The following is a 25,440-nucleotide window of genomic DNA, read 5'->3' as shown; positions in this document are numbered from 1 at the left end:
AATTGGCCCATTAGAAACACAGCATCGCCCCTGGGTTTGTCAGACATACCCCTGCCAGTATCCCACCTTCCATTCGTAACTCCAAACTTACAAAGGCATCATCGCTGCCAAATAGGACAGGTTTTCACAATATGAAGCCAGGTGGTCATAAGTGACACGCTTAGCAGGTGTTACCTTTTTTCTTTGCTTTCGCTCTGTCTAAACAGCCATCTAGCTATACGGTTTATTTTTAAAAACAGCTTTATTGAAGCATTATTAACAAACCACGTAATTTCCACTTAGCACATACAATTCAATGATTTTAACTATATTCAAGAGTTGCCCAATCATCACCACATCAATTTTAGAAATTTTCACCACTCCAAAGGAATCCTCATACCCACTAGCAGTTGCTATTTCCCCATTTCCTCTCCTCCCAGGCCCTGGCACCACTTACCTACTTCCCGTCTCTATAGATAACAATGGAATCATGCATGTGTGCTTTTTTGTGATGGGCTTTTTCACTTGGCCTAATGTGCAGCACGTTATCAGTGCTCTGTTCCTTTTCATTGCTGCATAATATTCCACTGCATGGCCATAGTTAGTGTTCCTCTTACACGTCTTTAACCCACTGAGTACCTCCCTGTGTAAGGCACCAGGCAAAGGGAAATGAAGCCAAGTCAGGCAGACCCTGACAGCTGCTGAAAGAGATGCCAAGAAGATGCAGACAGAGGACTTTTGATGGGTGAGAGAAGAGGGAGTTGAAGGTTTGAGGGAGGGTGTCAGACGGAGGGCAAGGCACTCCAGGGCACGAGGAACAGCAAGAAGCAAAAGGCACAGGAGGCTGCAGTCCAAGGAGAGCAGGGGAGCCGAGCAGAGCAGAGCGGCTGGGGGGGGTGAGGCCAGGACATAACTGCAAGTCACTGGCCCAAAATTAATACTCGGCTTCAGTTACAATCTTTATTTTTTTAAGACTTGCCCGTTATTGAGGAATAAAACATAAAAAGCAATCAAAAGTTACATTATTTTCTAAAAACAGTTTTCCATTTGGGGCTTCTGTTGCCCTTCAAAATAATCCTTCTGAAGACTTAAGAGGTTCCAGCTTCAAACTCCTCAGTACAGAGACTGTTTCACTGGCTACAGAAGCCCAAGTGCACTTCTTGCTCCTTAAAATGATAGGCAAAAAGGCCTCTTGGAAAGCAAATAGACCTTTCTCAACAGAGCTCTACCCCAGCCACATGTGTAGTCTTCAGAGCATCACGCGGGGCCTGTGGGAGACCGGGAGGTGGGGAAAGGCCTGGAGTGCGGCCCAGGCCCGCCCTCTCGCTCCTTCCACCTCTGATCAGCACACGCTCAGGGACAGTGTTCACACTTGGAGAAGCAGCAAGAAGGCAGTGTTTCAGTAGTAACCAAGGCACACCTTGTCCATGGACGATTTTATTCTGCAAGAAACAGGAAGAAGTCGGTAAACCATGTCAACTCTAGAGAACCTGAGACGAACATACCCCAACATGGAACAGGCAGCATTTACGACGGACCCACGGCCTCCCGATCTCGCTGAGAAGGCAGCTGTTCCAGATTCTGCCACAGGCAGAGGCAGAAGCCAAGCTGCCCACCAGCAGGAAAGCAGAGCAGTGCCGCTCCCTCCTGCTCAGTGACCCTGACCTTCAAATGCCACGTGCTGACTCACCTGTCAACTGGATACGGTTTCTCACAGAGGTTGACCAGCACGTACAAATGGCGCAGAGCATATTCGTACTGGAGGAAAGCAGACCAAAAGGCACAATCAGACACCATCGTTTCATTGTACAATCAATTCTTAATCTGGGAATATCCCACTCTCGTGGTTACAGAGGCAAAGCATCTTAAACATTAATTCTTGACCTTTTGGGTCATGGGCCCCCCTCCCCACCTTTTGATAATCTGGTAAGATTTATGAACCATCTTTCCCTGACACCCCCAAATGCACCTGTCGGGGCTGGCAGACCTCCAGGAGGGCTCTAAGACCCAGGTTAGGACTCCTGGTTGAGAACCCTCCTGGCCCTGCTTCCCTCTGGTACCTAGCACCTCCCCTGGCCACCTGGCTTTTGTTTCCTGGAACCTCATTCTGGGAGGGAGACAGATGGTAAGTGAATGCCACACTGGATTCTAACAGGTTAAGACCCAAATAACTGGGGATGCTTATCTTGAAAAAAACTTTAGGGGAATCTGAAAACTCCTGTAAGGAAAAGAGATTTACTGTGTGATTCCAGAAGCAAATAAGTATTACAAAGAAAAGAAAGTTTTCATTCAATAAATAGGAAATTTTAAGTTATCAAATAGGGAAAGAACTTTGTTAAATAAATGAAAAAAATAAAAGCTTCTTAATAATGGAGAGCTACCTCCAAAGGGGCCAGGACCCTTCCTCGGAAGTATCCACGTAACCGTGGTATGCACATCACAGCCCACTGGAACCTTCGGCCACAAGGGAAATGTGCTACAGGGTCCTATAGGTCAGGAGCCGCTGGTCACGTGTGGCTACGGATCATGTGAAATGTGGCTGGTGTGGCTAAGGAGCAGAGCTTTACATTTTACTTCCTTTTAATTAATTGAAGTCAAATTTAAGTAGCCCCAGGAGGCCAGCGACTCCATATTACAGAACAGCTTTAAGAGTGGGCACACTTCCTCTGAAAAGGGTCGGATAAGCAAGTATTTTCATCTGCGGGCTGTTTGTTCAGACCTCTGACAGTGCAAAAGCAGCCAGCACAATGGGATGGAACAGAATGTGGCTGTGCCAATGAAACTTTGTTTATAGGCACGGTCTTGGGGGGCAGGCTGAGGGCCAGTTTGCTGACCCCTTCCCCGGAGGACCCGAGCATCACAGTACTGACCAGAGAGGAGGCCCGTCGGTACCTCCCAGCCTGACACTCCCAGTCTTAGCGACGGGGTTCCTCCTCCACAGGCCAGGGCCTGGCTTCAACAATATTAAAGGAAGAGAAACCTGTGCGGCTGGTGTGAAGGGTAGGGGCGAGGGATCGGGTGTGGCAGGGACCGAAGTATGAAGAGAACGGGAGTTGAGACATCTGTGACTGGTAAACTCCTATCCACGGCGACAATTGCGCGTCTCGGCCAGCATTTATGGTCCGTGAGCCTGGACCTTCTACCCCCCCGCCCGCTGTCCCCTGCCCCGGGGGGCGCCTCGCAGCGGCTCACCAGGGCCGAGTGCCAGTTGAAGCAGTAGGTGCGGAAGTGGGACACGGCGGCCTGGTAGCAGTCGTGCTCCGTGAGCGGCGCTCTCTCCGACAGGAGCCTCTCCACCTCGTCGTCGGACCTCGTGGTCAAGGAGACGATCTTTCGCACTGACTTCTCAATGACATTCCTGCTCTGTGAAGAAACACATCTTTTTGAAATGTATCTAACTTCACGAGGCCGCTCTGGGACCCTGGATGGGTTAGAAGCTTCTCTTCACACGGCCCCACCCCCGTATGTTAACACAGACGCCAACGGGTATGTCCTCTGGTCCTGCAGGAGGCAGAAGACGTAGGGTGAAGCCCCTGTGACAGCTGGAAACCTTAAGAAATATCATGTCTTTTAGGGATCTCCTGGCATGATGGACACATTGACACCTAAATACCTGAGGGACAAGTACGTGGGGCCCACTCTGAGGAAAGAGGGGGAGTAGAAATTGTGACCCATATAGACTGTTGTCCCATGAATGGTGCTGTGTTCACCATCAAATGGGCACACAAAGGGACACAAAGGCCACTGTTTACTTCCCAGATAAAGAAGATCAACATCATAGAGGAAGCTGCTGCTTCATTAACCAAAATTTACAATCGAGGCCTCTGACCACCCCACCCCACCCCACCCACAAGCCCGAATGCCACAAAGACGCACTGCCTACTGCATGTCACACTAGTGGTTCTCTGGACACACGGGGGTCCAGAACCATGAGGTCCTCCAGACCTCTCAGGGCTCCATAAGGTGCCCCCTTTCCCACCGATATAACTGTGTGAGGCTGGGTGTCCCTGATGTGCTTCGGCCAGAACAGAGCCCAAAAGAGTGACTGCAGAGCAGGTACAGGGCCCAGCTGTCTTCCATTACACTGGGCAGAAAAGAGATTTGCAAAAATGTAAAGTAACACCACTCATCTCACCAAAATTGGTTCTATTTTAGAACATGGTTATTTTTCATAAAAAATACATTAACACAGTCCTGGCCGGTGTTGCTCAGTGGTTAGAGCATTGGCCCATGACCCAAAAGGTCATGGGTTCAATTCCCGGTCAAGAGCACATACCTGGGTTGCAGGTTCCCCAGCCCCGGTCGGGGCTCCTGAGGGAGGCAACCAATCAATGTCTGTCTCTCTCATCGCTGTTTCTCTCTCTCCCCTCCCTCCCTCCCTCCTTCCCTCTCAAAAGTCAATAGAAAAATATTCTCAGGTGAGTATTAACCAAAAAAAACCCAAACAAAAAATTAACACAATGGGTTTACTATTGTCATTCCCAAATGAGTTAATATTTTTTAAATCTGTGTTCATTTCTAATGCAGGAAATATTGCTATAACCCACATAAACATCAGCTCTTTGGGGTGAATAATTTTAAGAGCATAAATAGGTCTAAGACTAAAAAAGTATGAAAACTGCTGTATTACACTGTGGCTCCACCAAAACCTGTCCTGCTTAATATACCACTACAGTATGAGAGACCAATCGTCGGGATTATTAGATATAGGGTGGGGCAAAGTAGGTTCAGTTGTTCCTATAGAAAACAACATAGTAATTAATAAATAATAATACAAGAATAAAGTCTGTGTTTCGCGTGCTCACAACTGTAAGCCTACTTTTGCCCCACCCTGTGTATGAATTTAAAACAGATCACACAGATTTTTATCTTTCCCGGAAAACTCGGGCCACACTCCAGCACATCACTCCCTGTGCCATGCCAACAAGGGGACAGCATTGGCACAAAGCTGCCTCTGCTGGCAGGGACAGTCAGCCTCCGCCCAGCACCCAGTGGGCTCCGTCCTAGGGGTGATTGCCACACAGCTGTAATTTGACAAGTAAGTCTGCCAGTTCCAAACAAACTGATGAGCTACTGAAAACAAACTCAGTAATCATACATGACAACCAAGCACTTGAAGAACTTCAGGCTCTGACTAGGATTTCCTGAGACAACAGAAATTTCTTGTAGATTGGATTTGTTTTAAATATGTAAGATGCGCTAATAATTCACTAAGCAGCAAAAAAAAAAAAAAAGTCTTCTAAGCAACTAGGTATAAAAGGAAAAAAACCCAACACTCATCTGCCAGGGCCTCATGGCAGGACACAGGAAACAGCCCAACTCCTTTGCTCCCTGTTACCAGAAGTCAAGGTCAGTCTACCAATAAAGAATAAGACCACCTCTGCTCTGCTCACTGGCCTCTGTTTACACAAAGACCAGTGTCCTTTCCCACAAACTCTCATGTGGCAGGAGGAGGGGTGACCTCAAAGTTCTGTCCCCAGGCTCTGAGTAGCACTGGATAATATTAGTTCAGAGACTGAGCTCGAGAGCAGCACCTGCACCAAGACTTACCTCCAGGTGCCTGTGGATCTCCTCAGTGAGACGCCTGGACTCCTGCAGGTCATTGGTGTGCATTAGTTTCCTCTTCATGATCATGAGGGGCACCTCGGGGCTTGGAGTGAGGTCCAGGCGGTGGACGGGAGGCAGGGAGATAGGAGAACTGGCTTTGTGTTTCACACCCTGAAACTGCATCAGTTTCATGGTAGAGATGGTCTATGGAGGGAAAGAGAAAACCGGTTGGAGTGGGAAGAGCAGATGTGCCAACTGTACTATGGGTCCTGGAGGTTCGCAGTTCACGTGCACGGTTTCAGGACTGCTGAAGGGCCACAATCACAGCCTAAAAACACATGCTGCCCCGGCCAGGTGGCTCAGTCAGTTGGAGCACTGTCCTGTACACCAAACGGTTTTGGGTTCGATTCCCAGTCAGGGCCCACACCTAGGTTGCGGGTCAATCCCCAATAAGGGGCGAGGAGCGTACAGGAGACAACTAATCGATGTTTCTTTTTTTCTCTCTCTCTCTCTGGGGGGCATACAGGAGGCGACTGATCAATGTTTCTCTCTCTCTCAAAGAAAAATCAATAAAAACATATCCTCAGGTGTGGATTAAAAAACAACAAAAAATACCATGTGCCAACAGTGGGCGACGCAACACACCCGAGCACCTGCAATCCACCCATAATGAACTGCAACAATGCCTGGCATCTCTGCAGCCACTTTCATACATGAAAGGCAACCGCTCCTCCACAGTCACGCAGATGGTGGACCAGAGTCATTTCAGCCAGTGGTGACTCTGGGCTGTGCTTACCCGCCATGCTCACCACCTGTCCCTCGTGATCAGCAATAGGAAGGTGCAAAGCATGTTCAGGTTGTAGCTGAGGTCTGGGTCCAATAAGATGGGCAGAGCTAGAGCCACAGAGGTGTCACCTAAGGCCCAAGCCTTCAGCCACCTGCTGCGACCTTGTCCAGACGGCCTTGATGAACATACCTATTTAACTACCTAGGTCCCTTCTGGACATAGTTGGAAGGGAAAGAAATCTCTAATTTACAGCCAAAGGGTAAAGGTAACACCCTGCAACTTGCAGAGGGAGGCAGGACCCGGATAACCCAAGGCGTGGGCCCTGTGGGGCCAGGGTAGTGGAGCAGCTTCAAACTGAGTAACTTCTGTGTGCCTGGCCTGCGTTTAGTATTTCTGATGCACAACCTTCTTTAATGCCCCCAATTACCTCGTGCACAGGGGCTCTGACCATGGAGGAAACGGAGATTCAGAGAAGGTAAGCAGCTTGCCCAAAGTTTCACAACTTTGTCAGTTTGAATCTAACAAGGTCAGATTCCAAAGCCCAAACAGGTCCCCTGGATGAGCGGCCATGAGAGGCAGAGCCATTCCTGCCCCAGCCATTTCTCACCTGGACTCTGCTCCTATCCACCAAGACATAACGTTCCAGGCAGGTCGGGGGGACAGGGAGCTGAGCAAGAGTGCAAGGCTCCCGACTCACCTTGTTCCCATACTGCATGACATGGCTGGTGTTTGTGTGGGACTTCACCAGCTGGTACTGCTTGTGCAGAGTCTCTTTGGTCAAGTCCTCCTGCAAAAATGGAAACAGTTAAAGTCCTTCACCCTTCAGAGCCTGGACGTTAAGCCTCAGCTGAACAGCTGGCCCCCTGAAGGGCTCACCACATCCGAGTCCTCCATCCAGTTGACACTATACCAGTCCCCCAGGTACGTGGACCTCTGCTCATCATAGTAACAGGCGTAGGATGACTCGTCTGGATTGGCGGCAGTTGTCGCATAAACTACAAGGAATTAAAGACACCTTTAGTCACATTTTATTCCCTGCTGTGGACTCCACTTGATGCTTGAGTCTTCTCTTCTTTCCTGATGCAATCAAAGTGCCACCTGTAGTCAGCCAAGGGCGGGTGCGAGAAGTCGCTGTACCCAGCACTGCCAGCTCAGTTACAGTAACGCAACTAAAATGACATGTGGAAGAAAGAAGCCGGCTGACAGACACTTCGTATAGCAATAAGCAAGCACCCATGCTTACCAGGACATGAGGCTATTTTGGCATAAAGCTGTAGGACTTGAATAGGTCTGGCAGCTGGAAGAATATGTACCTCACTTAGTTTCTGGAACGTTAACATTTACTGAAGAAACAGACTGACTGAACCTATGCAACAGCGACCATTTCCTATCCAGCTGCAAGGGGCTCAGAATGGTGCTTGACAAATGTTATCACTTAAAATAATAAACAGGTACTATCTTTATACCCATTTTACAGGTGGGAATACCTGAGGGTCAGAGAGAGTAAGTCACCTGGCCAAGATCAGAGCCAGCAAGCACCACGCCGCAGAGGACTGAGGCACCAAAGACTGTGTGATGATTCTGGACCTAAGGAGCTTTACAAGAACCTGGACAAGCACCATGAAACCCACATGCAGATCCTTCTTCTCTGGCCACTAACCCTTGAGGAGTAGAGAAAGCCCAGAGCTGCCTGCACCTATCTTCACACTTCTAGGCTGCCCTAGACCCCCGCTTATATACAGTACTTGGTTCTTCACAGTGGTAGAATCAGAGAATAACCAACTGTACCCTGAGCAACGGGCTCACCCAGCCTGCCTCCGGGGCCAGGGCTCCCACCACCTACCATTGATGTCGGTGGGCAGGTGTCTCATCATGGACCCAGACTCACAGGCTTCAATGTAGAACACCATCTGCGAGGTGAACAAGACAGGCGGACTCATACCTCAGCCAGGCAGGGTGCTCACCAGTGCTACTTTGGCTCTGCCCCTCTCCTGACCCATTCTATGAGTCTTGGGCTTTTGCTCTGGGCGACATCTCTGCTGTAAGAGGTTTGCTCCCAGAGGCTATGGAAGATGTTGTCACATGAACCAGAAGGACTCGAATTTATTCATCACTAATAGAATAAGTGATCTATTAGCTGAAATAACGCAGAGAAAACAGCCACAGACAATGCAAATAAAAACCATTTCACAGTCCAGCACAGGGAGATGGGTGGCAGTTCACCATCTTCCCAGTTCACCATCATGTCTATGCCTGAGCTATGCAGTTTCTATAAAGGCTGCTACCAGGCAAGCGAGGGCCAAGTGAAAATAAGCTGGTGATACTTTCCTCCCCAGCTGCCCCAAATTGGTGCCAGTCCTAGGGACAGTAGTCCTCACAGTACGGCCCTAGTCCACCAGCATCAGCGTCAACTCAGGCAAATTCTCAGGCCTCTCCCCAGACCTCTGAGTCAAACTCTGGGGTGGGACCCGCACTCTTGGTTGTAACAAGATCCCCAGTAATTCCAACCTACTAGCTGAAGCCCCAGGATCAGAAAAGGTGACACTTTGGGAGACCAGGATGACCGCAAGACCACCCTTTCCAGAAAGCGCAGCCACCCAGGATCAGAAGGCCAGCTGCAGAACATCAGGCTCTACTTCCACTGCCTTCCTCACACTCCTCCCCAGGCCACCCCAAATGCTGACATTACCTTTTGGTACTTTTTGTGTTTGTACATGTACTGGATGGTCTTATTCAGGTCCTTCACATGAAGCTAAAAGGTAAGAATACTGACATTCAGATCAAGACCTCAAGAGAAACCACTCACTGACAACCTGTGATAAAGTCCAATGATGCTTTAGAATTCTGATTGACCAATCCCTGGAAATAATCGTGGCGAACAGCTTTATCCCACAGTGTCATCCCAAGAGCTTCATTCATATATTTTAAAGGGGCAGGAGAATATGCTTCCTCAGTCCTTACTTTGCCCAGAGCATCCAGAGACAGTGTTCTATTACTATGTCTAGTGCAAGGCCCACAAATCCTGAGACGGCCACTGATGCTGTAGTAGGTAGAGAAATGTAGGGAAAGTGGCCGGAAGAGGTGCCTCTGGATAGGTTTCACCTCTGGGTAGAGTTCAGGCTGCTAAATGTGTCCTTCCCCCCCACACACACCACACTGGTAGGATGTTAGAAACCCACATCACGGGTTAATGTCACCCCCAAGGTTTTGTTTTCCATTCTAGTTTGTCTTTCAAATGTTAAGAAAAACTTACATCGTCGTTAGGAAAAGCCAGTAGTCCAGTAGCTCCGTGATCAGTGAAGTAAACAAACACGTGGTCCCGGGGGCCGCTGTCAAGAGACAATGACAAACGAAAGTCAAAGTCGACAGTTTCCTATTTCTATTTTTACTTCCATTTCTCTAAAAAGTTGCCCTTACGAAAAAACTAAGAAGTTTGAGGATTAGTCTCCCAACTAGGCACAAAGTCATTCTGAGCCACAAGGCCTATCCCAGAGCCTCAGGACTCTGGGTCATGGCCAGGGAGGAGGAGACCCGTGCTGGGTAGCTCATTAGACCAGGCATGATTTGGAAAGTGGGGTCCTTTGGCAATTGGGCCTCATCCCAGGCAGCCACATCCTCCAACCAGATCTCCCCCAAAAGAACAAGGGAGCCGGAACATACATCCAGACATGTCCTACAGTTCCAGCTTCCCCTCCGGGCCCCTGGGCCTGCACAGTCTGGGACCCCAGCCTGCCCACCCTCGCCAGGGCTTCCAGTCAAGGCACTGCTTCCACTCAGAGGATGCAGAGATGTAACAGCTCGCTTGGAGCCAATGTGGTTCATCCCACACTGATGTCCATCTCTGCTCTAACTCACACGAGCTTACCTGTGCCCAGGTCTCCCCTCTATTGTGAGAGAAAGACCACCATTTTCCAAGTATCTGAGACTCTGAAGGTGTGCTACTAAATACCCCAACATCATATAAAAATACTACAAAAAGAGATGCTAAACAAAACATCTGTAACCCGCAGCAGCAGGGTAATCACCAGTATTGGTTCTCCTGGTAGGAAGGTTAGCTCTGTGCTTATGAACGTGCTCCTCCCCACTGTGCTGACTGATCTGTGATCAGAGCACAGGGCTGGCACAGGCCAGGGCCTGCGACCTGACCTGCTGCAGGGCTTCACACCTGTCTCAGGATGTATACCACTGGGAGTGGAATGTACAGCACTAGGATCCCTGGACAACAAAAGAGGCAGGTGTAGGTGATAGGGAGCATTTCACTGAGAACAATGAGGAACTCTGGGTCACAGGGTTAATGTGGTGCAGAAATGGGCTGCGGAAAGAAGCCATCCAACCTGTGCAGCCTGTCTTAGGACAGAGCTCCCCACTTGGCCATTTCTCACCGGTAAACAAGCTAGAAGCCAAGACCAACTCGATTCTGGGTTGCCAGGTCATTCAGAAAAGTGTGACGCCGCAAAGCAAGCAGACCTTACCTCTTCAAGACCTTCCCAGATCCTTTGCCCTTCACTGCTTCTTCATCACCTCTCAACACAGCAAGGAAATTTTGCGGGGTGACATCCTACAAAGAATTGGGAGTTGAAATCAGATATGTCATTCCAAACCACAGGATCTGCTGAGTCTGTAGCAGAGCGGGGCCACCAGCCCACACGTCTCCGAGGCCCAACGTTTAAGAGCAAACACTCTGCGCCCGGCCGGGCGTGGCTCAGCGGTTGAGCGTCGACCTAGGATCCAGGCGATCGGGGTTCGATTCCTGGTCAGGGCACATGCCTGGTTGCAGGCTTGATCAATGACTCTCTCATCATTGATGTTTCTCTCTCTCTCTCCCCCTCTCCTTTCCTCTCTCTGAAATCAATAAAGATATATTTTAAAAAAAAAATAAGAGCAAACACTTTGGAACCAAGAAAGACCCAAATCAAGGTCTCTGTGGCATGTGCACGATGTCTTCTCAAAGAACATCTTGTCTCTGGCTAATAGCACTCAGCAAGCCTGCATTCCTCCTTGACCATTATAGAGGCCATGTGGAGAACCCCAAAGATGCCAGTCAGTCAGGACGAGTAGCAGAGGAAGAGCAGAGCTCCTCAGGCAGACAGCAAAGAGGCAGCAGAAACGTGAGTGCTGGGCCCACCCATGCATCCAGCTTGCTGCCTAAAAGGCCAAATCCTGAGGACATACCATATCCTTGAAGGAGATTTTCTAAATTGATACCAGCTCAATTAAAAAAAAAAAAAAAAAAGCAATACAGGAAAGCACAAAGAAAAAAATCACCCAAAATCCCACCACTTCCATTCCAGCCATTTCCTTATGCAGCATGGGGCAAAAGTAGGTTTACAATTGTTTGTATGGAAACTAATACAATAATTAAGAATTAACAATACAAGAATAAACTGTGTTTTGTGTACTCACAACTGTAAACCTACTTGTGCCCCACCTTATATAACTATATAGAAACAATTCCATAAAAATGGAATCATCTATATTACACCTATGATGTATTTAACTGTACTTGAACTTAAAAGACTGAAACCCAAAAGAACTGCTAAACTTCAGAGAAGCGTTTCTCACCAGGAATATTAGCTCCTGAAAGATCCCTGACAGAAGAGACTAGGAAAACTATGAGGCTGAGTCACCATAGTGTTCTTAAAAATGTGCCAGTTCATACAGCCTCAGTGGACTGGGAGGGATGGAATCATTCAAAGTGATACACGAGAGCAGGAACAAAAACCATTGCAGCAGAATCCAGAGAAGCTCTGCCCAGGGATGGTGCTGAGAAAATTGATTTTCGAAAAAAGCACAGATAACCTATAATCAGGTAAAGGGCAATACCTCCAGAAAATCAGGTATGATAGAAGGAAATGTGTTACCAGGCTTAAGTATAAGAAGACTGGAAACTAAAGATTGGTAGGCTACAACTTATTTCTAACTTCTTTCTTTTTTCTCTCTACTTTCTGTCAAAATTCTTTAAAGCTACTTCTCAAGCACAAATCCTAATATAAACATGAAACACTAATAGAAATCAGTTTAGTGAGGTTCCAATGCTAGAAATGCACAAAACAGGGAAAATCATCATGAAAACGAGAATAAGTGCCACAGGCCGCCTCACCTCCCCAGTGTAGTCCTTCAGGACTCCTTTGTACACATCTGAGCCATTGGGCCTGTTGATCACAACTCCTGGAGTGGGGTTGCTGAAAATCAAAGGATACAACTGAAGTCCAAACTCTGACATGTCTCTGAAATCTCTCCCCCAAGCTATGCCCCCGTTACGCATAAAAATTGTATTCGACCATGTCTGACAAAGACACTGCTCATTGCACACACCATCACATGCCATGCCTAGTGATTTTAGCAGCTTGGGGATCTCAGTCACCCCACAAGTCAAGTTCTTGGCAGGAGCAGTGAAGGCTGAGATCTAACACTCGGGACAGGGACCAAATCCCAGGTGTGCCTGGTCTCCCTCCTGCTGAAAACCACACAGTATCTTGGGGGCGAGATCTCACAAGGAGATCTCTCAGAGCAAAACTACTTGTAGACAAGACTTTACTATGAGAGTTTAGGGGTTAAAGCTCAGCGTGGATTCTGAGCTGTGACCTCAGGAAAGGGCAGTAGCCTCACAGGGGCCAAGCAGGGTGGCCGAGGAGCTGGGGAGACTCCCACTGGTTAAGTTTCATACCCATACTTGCTGTTCCTGATCTCTGCACTGCCACCTGCTCGGAGGTTAGGAACAAGCACCGCAGAGCACAAGGATGAGGTCTCCAGGCTGAGAAGGAGCTTATTATGCTTTCAACACTTCCAAAGCACCAGCCCAAGACCCCCTTTAGCACCGACTACCCACATCCCTGCCACTGCCAGGGTGCCCGAGTTATGTCCAAAGCTCCACATGAGTCAGCCCTGTGAAATTTCACCTGCAAGTCTGTTTATATCCTAATGTTAGGCCGCGGGTCTAATGACGCCACCAGTGAAAGCTCCCCGTACTTACTCTTCAGAGTTGGCGATGTCGTCGTACATCATCACAACGATCTGCTCATCGGGAATCCCATTGCGGTGAACAATCTGGTAGGCGTGGCATGCATCTGCCTGGGAGAAGCGATTTCGGCAAGTGTTAGATTTTGCCCAGAAGGAGGCCAGTTTTGGAGTTCTAATGAGCAACACATTCCTTCTCATGGAAGACATGCTGTGAATCATTCCCAATTGGTCAGGTCTTTATTTTAAAACATATACGTTTAGATGCAAAAAGCAATCAGGTGGGAAACAAGACAGCAACGTAAGTAACAGCTGCACCTGCGGCCTCCCATGACCACATCAAAATCACAACTAAAATACAGGACCACCATCACTCAGAACCTCCTGAAATCTGGCAGAACAGAAGCCCTACAACCAGGGAACTGAGGAAGCACCGAGACCGGTAGGAGGGGTGGAAACTTGGGCGGATCGGGGCTGGATCAGAGACACGGAAGAGGGCCAAACCTGGTGCCGTGGGTTAAACCCGGGAGGGAATCTTGGCAGCAGAGGCTTCCTGGAGGAGGGGGGTCCCAGCCCCCCATGAAGCCCCCAACCCAGGGCTCCAGGGCCGGGAGGAGACAGCCCCACAACTTCGGGCTGTGAAACCCAGCGGGGACTGTCACTGAGGGTCGCGGAGGCTGCGGGAGCCCCAGCAGCTCCTCTTAAAGGGTCGCATATGGACTCAGATGCTCCCTCTGAGCCCTGAGCCCAGAGCCCAGCAGCAGCTTGAAAGGAACCTGGGACACCCAGGGAGAAACCAACCTGCCTGAGATTGGAGTGAGAGCTGGAGGGGCAGCTTCCTCCCAGGCAGAAGAGCTGGCAGAGGCCACTGCTCCTTAGGCGAGCCCTCCCCACCCAGAGCCGGCAGGCAGGTGCCACATCTGAATCGCCAGCACCTGACTCACACCTTTGGCCCAGCCCGATGATTCCCGGAGGCCCTGCCCCTCCCCACCTGCAGGCTCATCCAGGCCATTTCTAGGGGCTTTTCTGTGCAAGTGGCCTCTCGAGCTTCATGCTTAGGACTTTCCTAAAATCTCTCTCCTGGGCAACGCCAAGCCCAGCACAAGCAGCAGCCAACTACGGTTTGCTGTGTAGCTCATGCTGGGTGGCCCTGGGCAAGGGACTGGCACAGGCTGACTTTGCACCTCCCAGGAGGCCCTAAAGACAGTGCACCTGGTGGTCACATTCAACCACGCTGGATTACAACCCTACCACACCCATGAGGGACACAATCAAGGGGCACACTTGGTGAACACCAAAGCCCCACTGAAGTAAATCCTGCTTCATAGGGGTGTCTCCAGCACAGCAGCTCTTTGGTTGTAGTTGCAGCTGGTCCTCACAGCCGATTGGCCTGGGGGTCAATTCCTCCCAGTGACGCCAACAGCAATCAAAGATCAACTACAACAGGACAGTGCACACAGCCCACACAGGGGAGCACCTGGAAGGCCCAGCTCAGGTGACTGGGGGGCTGAGCCACTGGACACTACAGGACACCTACTACACAAAGCCACTCTATAAATTCCAGGAGACATAGCAGCTGTACCTAATACACAGAAACAAACACCTGGAAGCAGCCAAAATGTGGAGGCAAAGAAACATGTCACAAAGGAAAGAACAGAAGAAATCTCCAGAAGAGGAACTAAATGAAATAGATCCAAGCAAGCTAACAGATACGGAGTTCAGAGTTCTGTTTATAAGGATGTTTAAGCATACTATTAGGGAAATAACTGAGAAAATCAATAACATAAAGTACCAATTTGAAATGAAGGCTACACGAACTGAAATGAAGAATAATTCACAGGGAATCAACAGTAGAGTAGAGGACTCTGAGAATCAAATCAGCAATTTGGAACACGAGGAAACAAAAACACCCAACCAGAAGAGCAAAAAGAAAAAAGAATCCAGAAATATGAAGATAGTATAAGGAGCCTCTAGGACAACTTCAAGAGGCTCAACATTCGTATTATTGGGGTGAAAGAAGGGGAAGAAAGAGAGCAAGAAATTAAAAACCTATTTGAAAAAATAGTTATAGAAAACTTCCCCTACCTGGGGAAAGAAATCGACTTTCAAGTCCAGGAAGCACAGAGGGTCCCAAACAAGAGGAACCCAAAGAGGCCCACAGCAAGACACATCATAATTAAAATGCCAAAGGTTAAAGACAAAGAGAGAATCTTAAAAGCAGCAAGAGAAAAGCAATTAGTTACCTACAAGGGAGCACCCATACAACTGTCAGCTGATTTCTCAACAGAAACTTTGCAGGCCAGAAGAGAGTGGCAAGAAATATTCAAAGTGATGAAAAACAGAACTACAACCAAGATTGCTCTACCCAGCAAAGCTATCATTTAGAACTGAAGGTCAGATAAAGAGTTTCACAGATAAGAAAAAGCTAAAGGAGTTCATCACCACCAGACCAGCACTACAGGAAAAGTTGAAAGGTCTGCTTTAAGAAGAAGCTAATGAACAAAAGAATCTGATGAACCAAATAGATCCAGAGACACTGATGCATGCAACAGACGATCATATTTCAGAGGAAAGAGGGAAGGGGGGTGGAGGGTGGGAAGAGATTAACCAAAGAAGTTATATGCATATATGCATAACCCGTGGACACAGTCAATAATGGGGTGAAGGCCTGGGGAGGGGGTGGGAGCAAAGTGAAGGGGACCAATTGGGAGGAAAAAATGGGACACCTGTAATACTTTCAACAATAAAGATAAATTTAAAAAAAAACAAAAAAAATATACATTTATATTTCTGCACTCAATTTTTAACCACTCCACCCCCCCCAAATATCCAAGCTCTTAGTCTTCAGGTAGTTAACATATATGTGGACTACACAAACACAAACACACACACGCGCGCGCATGTGCACACATGAACCACCACCGCCACATCTACAGGTAACAAGGGCCGTTGAAAGAAATTCAGGCCCTGCTGGCATGGCTCAGCGGTGGAGCATCAACCTAGGATCCAGGAGATCGCGGTTCGATTCCCAGTCAGGGCACATGCCCAGGTTGCGGGCTAGATCCCCAGTCGGGGGTGTGCAGGAGGCAGCCAATCAATGACTCTCTCATCATTGTTGTTTCTATCTCTCTCTCCCTCTCCCTTCCTCTCTCTGAAATCAATAAAGATATATTTAAAAAAAGAAACTCAGTATTATGTCAGGTTTAGCCAACCCCTATGATGATAGTGGAAGTGAGCAAACACACCCACCAGCTCACCTCAGTGACAGGTCATCCTATTATCTATTATTCCTAGCAGAAAGCAGGTTCATTAAAAAACGAAAATTTAGGAATAAATCTAACAAAAGACATGCTTACACACTGAAAACTACAAAACACTGCTGAGGGGAAATTAACGAAGATCTAGATAAACGAAAGGCATCTCATATTCATGGATCAGAAGACTTAATACTAGTAAAATTAAAAAAAAAAAAAAGAAAAAGATCAGCAGGCTTCTGCAGAAATTGACAGGATGATCCTAAAATTTATATAAAATCGCAAAAGACCTAGAATAGACAGACAAATTTTGAGAAAGAAGAACAAAGTTGGAGGACTTTCACTTCCTGGTTTCAAAACTACTCCGGGAAAGAAGTCTTTCAGAAAGTGACGCTGAGGCGATCTGGATACCCACACGCAAAGAGATGAATTCAGGCCCTCGACTCACGCCATACACAAAAGGTAACTCAAAATGGATCACAGACTTCAATGTAAGGGTTAAAACGAAACTCTTGGAAGATAAAAGAAAATCTTTGAGACCCTGAGTTATAACTGTAAGGATGTTATAGATATCATACCAAAAGCACAGTCTATAAAAGAAAAAATTGATAAATTTGACATCAAAAGTAAAGCTTTAGCACTTCAAAAGACACCATTAAGAAAATGAAAAGACCAACAACAGAGGATGAGAAGATATTTGCAAAACATATTATCTAAGAGGATTTGTATCCAGACTATGCAAAGAACTCTTGTACCTCAGTAAGATAATCAACCCAGCCCTGGCCAGTCTGGCTCAGTGGTTAGAGCATCGGCCCATGGACTCAAGGGTCCAGGGTTTGATTCTGGCTAAGGGAATGTACCTGGGTTGCAGGCTCAATCCCTGGCCTGGGTCAGGGCACATGCGGGAGGCAGCCAAATCATGTGTGTCTCACATCAATGTTTCTCTCTCTCTCCACCCCCTTCCCCTCCTCCCTACTGTCTCTGAAAAGCAATGGAAAAATATCCTTGGGCAAGGATTACCAAAAAAAAAAAAAAAGGTAATCAAGACAGGCAAAAATAGATAAAAGATTTGAGTAAAGATCACTTAAGAAGATATATGACACATGCACACCCAGGCCCAATAGAGGCAGCCACAAACAGCGAAGTATGTGTTAGCTCCAAACAGCCCAAGGCTGGTTATGGGCAGTGTATGAGGTCAACCTGCACTGGAACCCTGCCCAAGTGGACCCAAAACCAACACAACCAATGGTGGGCTTCAGACACCTGAGAGCTTGGCCCAACTAACCACATAAGAGGCATACAAAGGGAGATCCCGGCAGGTTCCAGACCCTGCTGGAAACAATTCTACCTCAGGCAGCAGCCCCTGCACTGCAGCTCATACACTGTGATCGAGGTCTGTCTTTATAGTCAACCAGCCCGAGGGTTAACCCCACCCACAAACAGGCCAATAGCATTCAAGACTTGGCTACAACAGGAGAGTACACGTAACCCACACATGAGACATTCCTGGAGCTCCTACCTCAGGTGATCTGGAAGATTGGGCCAATGAGTCCCACGACACACCTACCATATAAAACCATAACAAGTCTGGGAGTCACCGCAGATCTACCTAATACGCAGAGACAAACACAAAAAGGCAGACAAAATGGGGAGAAAAAGAAGCATGCCCCAAATGAAAGACAGGAGAAATTCCCAGAAAAAGAATTAAATGAGCCCGGCCGGGCGTGCCTTAGCGGTTGAGTGTTGACCAAGGATCCAGGCGATCAGGGTTCGATTCCCGGTCAGGGCATATGCCCAAGTTGCAGGCTCGATCAATGACTCTCTCACTGATGTTTCTATCTCTCTCTCTTCCTCTCCTTTCCTCTCTATGAAATCAATAAAGATATATTTAAAAAAAAAAAAAAAAGAATGAAATGAAATGAAATGAAATGAAATGAAATGAAATGAAATGAAATGGAAGCAACCAAGACACCAGATAGAGTTCTGAACAATGATTATAAGAATACTCAGGGACCTTAGGAATGACCTCAGTGAGAACTTAAACAGACATGACAAAGGACATAGAAACCATAAAAAAAGTCAAAAACTAAGAACACAGTATCTGAAATGAAGAATACACTAGAAAGAATCAGCAGGAGGTTAGATGAAGCAGAGCATAGAATCAGCAATTTAGAGGACAAGATAACAGAAAACACCTAAGCAGCAAAAAAGAAAAAAGAATTTTAAAATATGAGTCAAGTCTGCCCTGGCCAGTGTGGCTCAGTTGGTTGTCTCATCCTGTTCACCGAAAGGCTGCCTGTTCAATTCCCGGTCAGGGCACATGCCTGGGTTGCAGGCTCCATCCCTTGTGGGGGCGTGCAGGAGGCAGCCCATTGATGTTCCATCTCACATCGATGTTTCTCTCTCTCCTCCTCTCCATTCCTCTCTCTCTAAAAAATCAATAAAAAATCTTTCAAAAAAAATGAGGAAAGTGTAAGGGACCTCTGGGTTGGCATCAAGCATGACATCATAGGAGTACCAGAAGGAGAGCAAGGGATCAAGCATCTGCTTGAAGAAATAATGGCTGAAAACTTCCCTAACCTGGTGAAGGAAAAAGACACACAAGTCCAGGAAGTACAGAGTCTCAAACAAGAGGAACCCAAAGCAGCCCACACCAAGACACATCATAATTAAAATGGCAAAGGTTAAAGATAGAGATAGAATCTTAAGAGCAGCAGGAGAAAAACAGTTACCTACAAGGGAGCACCCATAGGGCTGTCAGCTGATTTCTCAACAGAAACACTTCAGGCCAGAAGGGACTGGCATGAAATATTCAAATAATTTTATTAACCAATGTAACCCCAATAAACTCAATTTTAAAAAAAACTCAATATCATTAGTTATTAGGGAAATGCAAATAAAAACCACAATGAGCCCTGACCAGTGTGGCTTAATTGTTTGGAGTGTCCTCCCGTGCACCATAAGGCTGCGGATTCAATTCCCAGTCAGGACATGTGCCTAGGTTGCAGGTTCAATCCCTGGTTGGGGCTTCGCGCAAGAGGCAATCGATCAATGGATCTCTCCCACATCAATGTTTCTTTCTCTCTCTCCCCCTTCCTCCCTAAGATCAAATAAAAAACACACACACACACAATGAGATACAACGTCACAACCAGAGAGACAAATAACAAGTATTGGAGAGGATGTGGAGAAACTGGAACCTCCATTCACTGTTGAGGGAATGTAAAATGATGCAGCCACACTGGAAAACAGTTTAACAGTTTCTTAAAAAGTTAAACATAAATTTGCCATATGACCCAGCAAATATACTCTATCGTATCTCCCCAAAAAAACAAAAACATTAACCCACACAAATGTTCTTGGCAGCACTGTTCATAACAGGCAAAAAATGGAAATAACCCAAATGTCCAACAACTGGTAAATAGACTGATAAAATGTGATCTCTCCATACGATTTAGTACTTTGGAAATAAAAACAAAATAATGACACATGCTATGACACAGATAAACCTCAAAAACATTATGCTAACAGATGCCGGACACAAAAGACCACATGTTGTATAGCTCCATTTACATGAAATGTTCAGAAATGGCAAATTTATAGAGACAGAAAGTATATTAGTGGTTGCGGGGCTGGGGAGTGGGGACTGCAAATGGGCATGAAGGATCTTACTGGGGAGATGGAAATGCTCTAAAACTAATTTATGGTGATGTCTGCACAACTTGGTAAATTTACTTAAAAAAACATTGAGTTGTGCACCTGAAATGGATGAATTACATGTGATATGTGAAATATGTTTCGATAAAGTATCTTTTAGAGCAGGTTCACCATATCCCGGGTTAGCGAGCTCCAACACTGCTTGGACTCCTCACCATCGCCTTAGCAGGCAGCTATTTTTCCCCCCATTTCACAGATGGGGGAAAAGCTCAGGGAGGGCTCAGTGCTTCAAACCCAGGTTCAAAACCCGCCCGCGCCCTTGTCCACACACAACAGTCTCAAAGTCACATCTTGATTCCCTCCTGGATCCTTGGAGGTACTTGGTTGCCTCTAACTTTAACTCACAGGGGTTCTTTGTATGAGTCAAGTATGTACTGGCACTCAAAAGAAATAAAAGGGTTAAACCCTCTCAAATAATTTGGAAATGATGTTGAAGGCTACTTGACTCACTTCCCTAGAACATATCTGACCTATATGAATGTTTCCCCTTAAAAAGAGAAGGGCCATCTGAAGTAACATTTGAGAGGAGGGCATTGAGCAAGACTTTACCCTCCGGACTACTGAGCAGAGATTGTCATGGCTCAGCGTGTTTCAAGTGCTTGGGTCAGGAGTTCTGATGGGCGTACTAATGCATCCCATGATTTCCTGCTGCAGGCCAGTCCTGACCCTGTCTGCTCCTGCTGCCTCTACCTTGGGTCAACCGTCAGCTAAACAGGACCGCCTGCTTGGAACAAAGGCCAAATACAATTGGCATGCTCTGGTCTAGTCACTGCGAAAGAGTCCACCTTCAGGGTAGGAAGGAGTTGAGAAAGGTCCTCATGGTCTGCTCATCCAACAGCCGTTAAGCATAATATTACCACCTGACATGCTCTGAGCGCTGGCCAGGCGAGGCCCAGGGTCAGGGGCTTTGTAGGGTTGCCTCACTGAGCCCACCGCCAACCTCACATCTTCCAAGGGAATCACAGGTTCAAAGTGAGACTATGTAATATGCTCCAACTAATACGGCAGTAACTGGAAAGCAGGAATGACACCTGTGGACTGCACAAGTCCAAAGCCCACGCTCTTCTACGGTCCTGCACTGCCTCTGGCCTGTACAGGGACAGCCCTCCTGTACCAACTGCATTCCCCTAACTCAGTCCTGCTAGGCCCTCTATCCTAATCCCTTCCCACCATGCCCTCTTTAAAAGCATGTTTCTTTTTTGAAATATAAAACTCATACTTTGCAACAACATGGATTAATCTCACAAACATTGTGCTAAGTGAAAAGCCAGACACAAAAGACGACATATTGTCTGATTCCATTTATATGAAGTTTCCAGAGAAGGCAAAACAGAGAGAGAGCAGATCCATGTTTACATGGGACTGGGAAGAAACAGGGTTTGACTGCAAATGGAATGATGGAAGTGTCCTAAAACTGGACTGTGGTGAGGCTTGCACCACTGTATGAATTTACTAAAAATCACTTACTATACAGTTATCATAGGTGAATTGTATGATTTGTAAACTTATGACTCAGTGAGGCTGTTTTTAAAAAGTTGGTAATAGTGCACATTTTTAATGAAAGGTGGTCTTTCAGAAACATGACTCTGCCACTTGACCCTCCATCATCACATCCTCCTTCCACCTCCCATAGGTACAAGTTCAAGACTTCTCTCCCTCTCAGTCTCAACTGAACCCCACCCACCCACCTGCCTCCTCAGGCCCTCAGGACACAGATGCTCTCTCAGCCTTCCCGGGAGGAGGTGGTGGCCCCCTTTTCTCCACTCCAACCACAAACTCCAGACCAGCAGAGGACAGCGGGGACAGCATTCTCATGGCTCCCCTGTCCTCCTGCCAACACACCACCACACAACTTTTCTTCGGAGTCCCACTGCCCTACAATGACCTCAAACCCCTCCCCCAACCCCCTTTCTTCTGCTAACAGCTGGCTCTCTTCCCAACTCCTGATATCCTCAAAGTCCTCCTGATGACAATGAACTTCACCTTCAATCTAGTTCAACCCGTCCCCCACTGCCCTTCCCAGGCCTTAGATCTTCCTTCCCCATGTACTCAAATCTCTCTGTCCTGAAAGAAACCCACCTCCAGCCCTTTGCTCCCCGATGACCTAACTTCTTTTTCCCTTCACAAGCCTGCTGAAGGACAGACTGTACAGCGGTCATGATGTGCTGCCTGCACTTCGGGACCTCTCCCTCTCCTCCACTCACAGGTCCGGCTTCCAACCCCGGGTATCTGCTGCCCCCAGCCCTTACCCTCCCCACACTCAGAACGTCACCCATGAATCCCAGCGAAAAACGGGAAACTGAAAAAGCCAATTCGGTAAAGACAAAACATGGTTTAAATAGCCACCATAAAGCACAGAAAAGCACTTAGGGATGATTAAATTGCACCTGGTGTACTAATCTTCCCTTAATGAAAGAAACGTGTGACAGTGCTGTCACAATCCACGGAAAACGTAAGCCTTTATAAAACCGTAAGGGTGAAACTCTGTATAGGTTCCACTGGGGAAGTTCTTTCAAATGCTTTTAATGATTAGCCTCCAAAGTCGAGAAAGCAAATGCTGGCAGCTGGCTAGGAACGGAATCGGGCAGGAGGGATGTGGGCTGAGGCCAGTGATGACTCAGCACACGTATTTCTCTGCACGGCCTCCGAGGCCTCAGCACCATCGTCCTCTCTCATTTAGGGACAAGTATTTCGGTCTGGCCACTTCTTTTGCCTTGGTACCCTTTATTCTACTTCAATATTAAGTATTTTAAATGTTGCTTAAACTAGCAACATTTAAGGGGGAGAGGAAGGTTTTTCTGGGCTCAAAGGTTAATTGGACACCTTTACTTAATAATATTTAACAAGTATTTTTTAAAGTTGGTTGTATGAAAACCAGGGTGGCTGATGAATCAGCCTGCTCACTATCAGTGAGCTGTACTGAGTACCTCATCTTTCTGACTCATGGTTCAAGGGGGTGGAGAAGCCTGGGAGCGAGCAGCTGCTCCTCGGGTTGCTTCTCTGGAAATGGGTCAGGCCTGTTGTCAAATATTAATAGGAAAAGGGGTCATTTTGCTATGACAACAAGTTCTTAAGCCAAATTTCCTATTCAGCAAACATACAAAAAATATCATTCAATAATCATCAATTTTAGAGCCCGTAGGAGTTTATCTATGAAAACCGACACCCTGGGAGGGAAACACACATGCAGAACACTGCCCAGCCATCAGGAACACAGACTCTAGGCCTGCGCTGGCCAATACAGCAGCTGCTGGCCACACACGGCCTTGAGCACTTTAAATGCGGCCAGTCTGAAACAAACACACCATAAAAGTAAATGCACACTGGATGTCAATGACTCAGTACAGAATAAAAACGTAAGGTATGTTGTTATCAACTTTTTATACTGATTACAGATGAAGTGATAATAGTTTGGAGAGACTGGGTTAAATAAGACATAGTTAATTTCACCTATTTTTTTTTTTTTTTAATGTAGCTACTAGAAAATTCACCATGACACATGTGGCTGTTCTACTGGACAGTGCTGCTCCAGAGCTCACTGGCCTGCATTTGAATCCAGGCTCGACTACTTGCCACCTGACCCATGCCGGGGGAAGTGCTGACCCTTTCTATGCCTCAGTCCACTCATTCATAAAGAGGGCGTGAGAACCGGAACTACTGCGTATTACCCACAACAGAGATTAAATGAGTTCCCTGTGCAAAAGGCTCTTAGAAGACAGTCCAGCACATACTGTGATGGTCTGTGCATCCTGTTTCTGAGAATTAAAAGATGAAATGACTTTTTAAATTACAGCTTTATTGAAGCATAATTCACATACCATAAAAGTCAGTCTTTTAAAATACACAACTCTGTGGTTCTAGTACATTCATAAAGTCATGCAACCAACACCACTGCCTAATTCCAGAATCTTCTCATCACACCCAAAAGAGAGCCCATGCACACAGCAGCCGTGCCCCTATTGTCCCCTGCACCTAGATTATGGCAACTACTAACCTACATTCTGTCTACACAGATGTCCCTATTCTGGACGTTCCATATACATGGAACCCTACCCTACGCAGTGCTTTGCAACTGGCTTCTATTTAGCACAATGTTAAGGTTCATCCACGTGGAAGTATCAGTCCTCCATCCATTTTCATGACCACGTAACATCCCCTTGTATGGATAGGCCACCTTTTGTTTATCCATTCATCAGCTGATGGACATTTGGATTGTTTCTACTTTTTCGCTGTTACGAATAACTGCTGTGATCATCTGAGTACAAGTTTTTGCGAGAACATTCCTGTTCATTTCTCTTGGGTGAATACCTAGCAGTGGAATCGCAGGGTCAGATGGTAACTATGTTTCGCCTTTTGAGGAACTGCCAGACTGTTTCCCAAAGTGGCTGCACCATTTTACATTCCCACCAGAAGGCTGCACTTTTCATGTATTTACAGATGTGGATCCTTTTCTCTCTAATTTCTGCCAGGCTGACATGGTAGAATGCCAGGAAAGATGGGAAGGAGGGTGTAAAGGGAGATCAGCTGGGCAGAGGCTCAGAGGGCAGAGGTTTCGTGAGGCTTGACCTGAGCCCTGGGCTTCAGTCCCGTCTGTACCTCAACTTTTGGGTGGCCTCGGGCAAGTCACTTCCTCTCTTTTAGTCACTGTTATCTATAAAAGGAAGGTGTTGACCAGTGGGTCTCAACTAGGGATATTGGTAAAGGCTGGGGTGGGTGATGCTCCTGGTATCTAGTGGGTAGAGGTCAAATGCTAAAAAAGGATGTTGAAACCCTGGGCTAGACAGAGGTGACTCCATAGGGGCCATTTTGAGGAACTGCCAAACTGCTTTCCAAAACAGATGTACCATTTCATAATCCCCCCAGCAACATGAGGGTTCCTCCACAGCCTCACCAACACATCCCTTCGCCAGCTTAAAAGGAGTGTAAATGGATTTTTAAAATGTCTGTTCCAGTAACGAAGTCCAGGGCTTCCAGAATGCCAGTGCCATAAAGAAAGCGATGTCATTTTCTTACCTGGTGCCTATAATTATACCAGCCATTTGAACCTGCAACGATGACCACCCAGTGCTTGCCTCCGTCCTCAGGATCGTCCTCAGGAACAGCAGCAGTTCCCAGGACCAAGGTGAGCACCACGGCTACTTCCCAAATCATCCTGTGCCTGGGCATTTGACTGCAGAAACCTGGGAAGGGAAAAGCAGA

At 47.1% G+C, this 25,440-nt stretch overlaps 1 protein-coding gene across 1 annotated transcript; it reads right to left on the bottom strand.

Annotated features, from left to right (window-relative positions):
* Positions 1–1,279: 1,279 nt before the first annotated feature.
* Positions 1,280–25,431, bottom strand: LGMN (legumain). The gene is made up of 13 exons (XM_016205722.2): positions 25,255–25,431; positions 13,287–13,384; positions 12,414–12,495; positions 10,786–10,871; positions 9,567–9,642; positions 9,003–9,065; positions 8,157–8,223; positions 7,190–7,308; positions 7,011–7,100; positions 5,530–5,730; positions 3,172–3,342; positions 1,670–1,737; positions 1,280–1,421 (listed from the first exon to the last, which is right to left on the bottom strand). Exons 1-13 carry the CDS (start codon positions 25,405–25,407, stop codon positions 1,379–1,381), a joined length of 1,317 nt encoding a protein of 438 aa, XP_016061208.2. The 5' UTR covers positions 25,408–25,431; the 3' UTR covers positions 1,280–1,378.
* Positions 25,432–25,440: the final 9 nt, after the last annotated feature.

This window comes from Miniopterus natalensis, chromosome 1 (assembly GCF_054644295.1).
Source record: "Miniopterus natalensis isolate mMinNat1 chromosome 1, mMinNat1.hap1, whole genome shotgun sequence".
Taxonomy (NCBI): Eukaryota; Metazoa; Chordata; class Mammalia; order Chiroptera; family Miniopteridae; genus Miniopterus; species Miniopterus natalensis.
This window is presented reverse-complemented; position numbering and strand designations above follow the sequence as displayed.

Excerpts from the sequence above, each read along its gene's own strand:
- LGMN (XM_016205722.2), bottom strand. The coding sequence starts at position 25,407 with ATGCCCAGGCACAGGATGATTTGGGAAGTAGCCGTGGTGCTCACCTTG. Across the intron at positions 12,496-13,286 it reads GACATCGCCAACTCTGAAGA|CAACCCCACTCCAGGAGTTG; the intron begins GTAAGTACGGGG and ends TTTGATTTTCAG. Across the intron at positions 8,224-9,002 it reads AACACAAAAAGTACCAAAAG|ATGGTGTTCTACATTGAAGC; the intron begins GTAATGTCAGCA and ends TTCACCTCGCAG.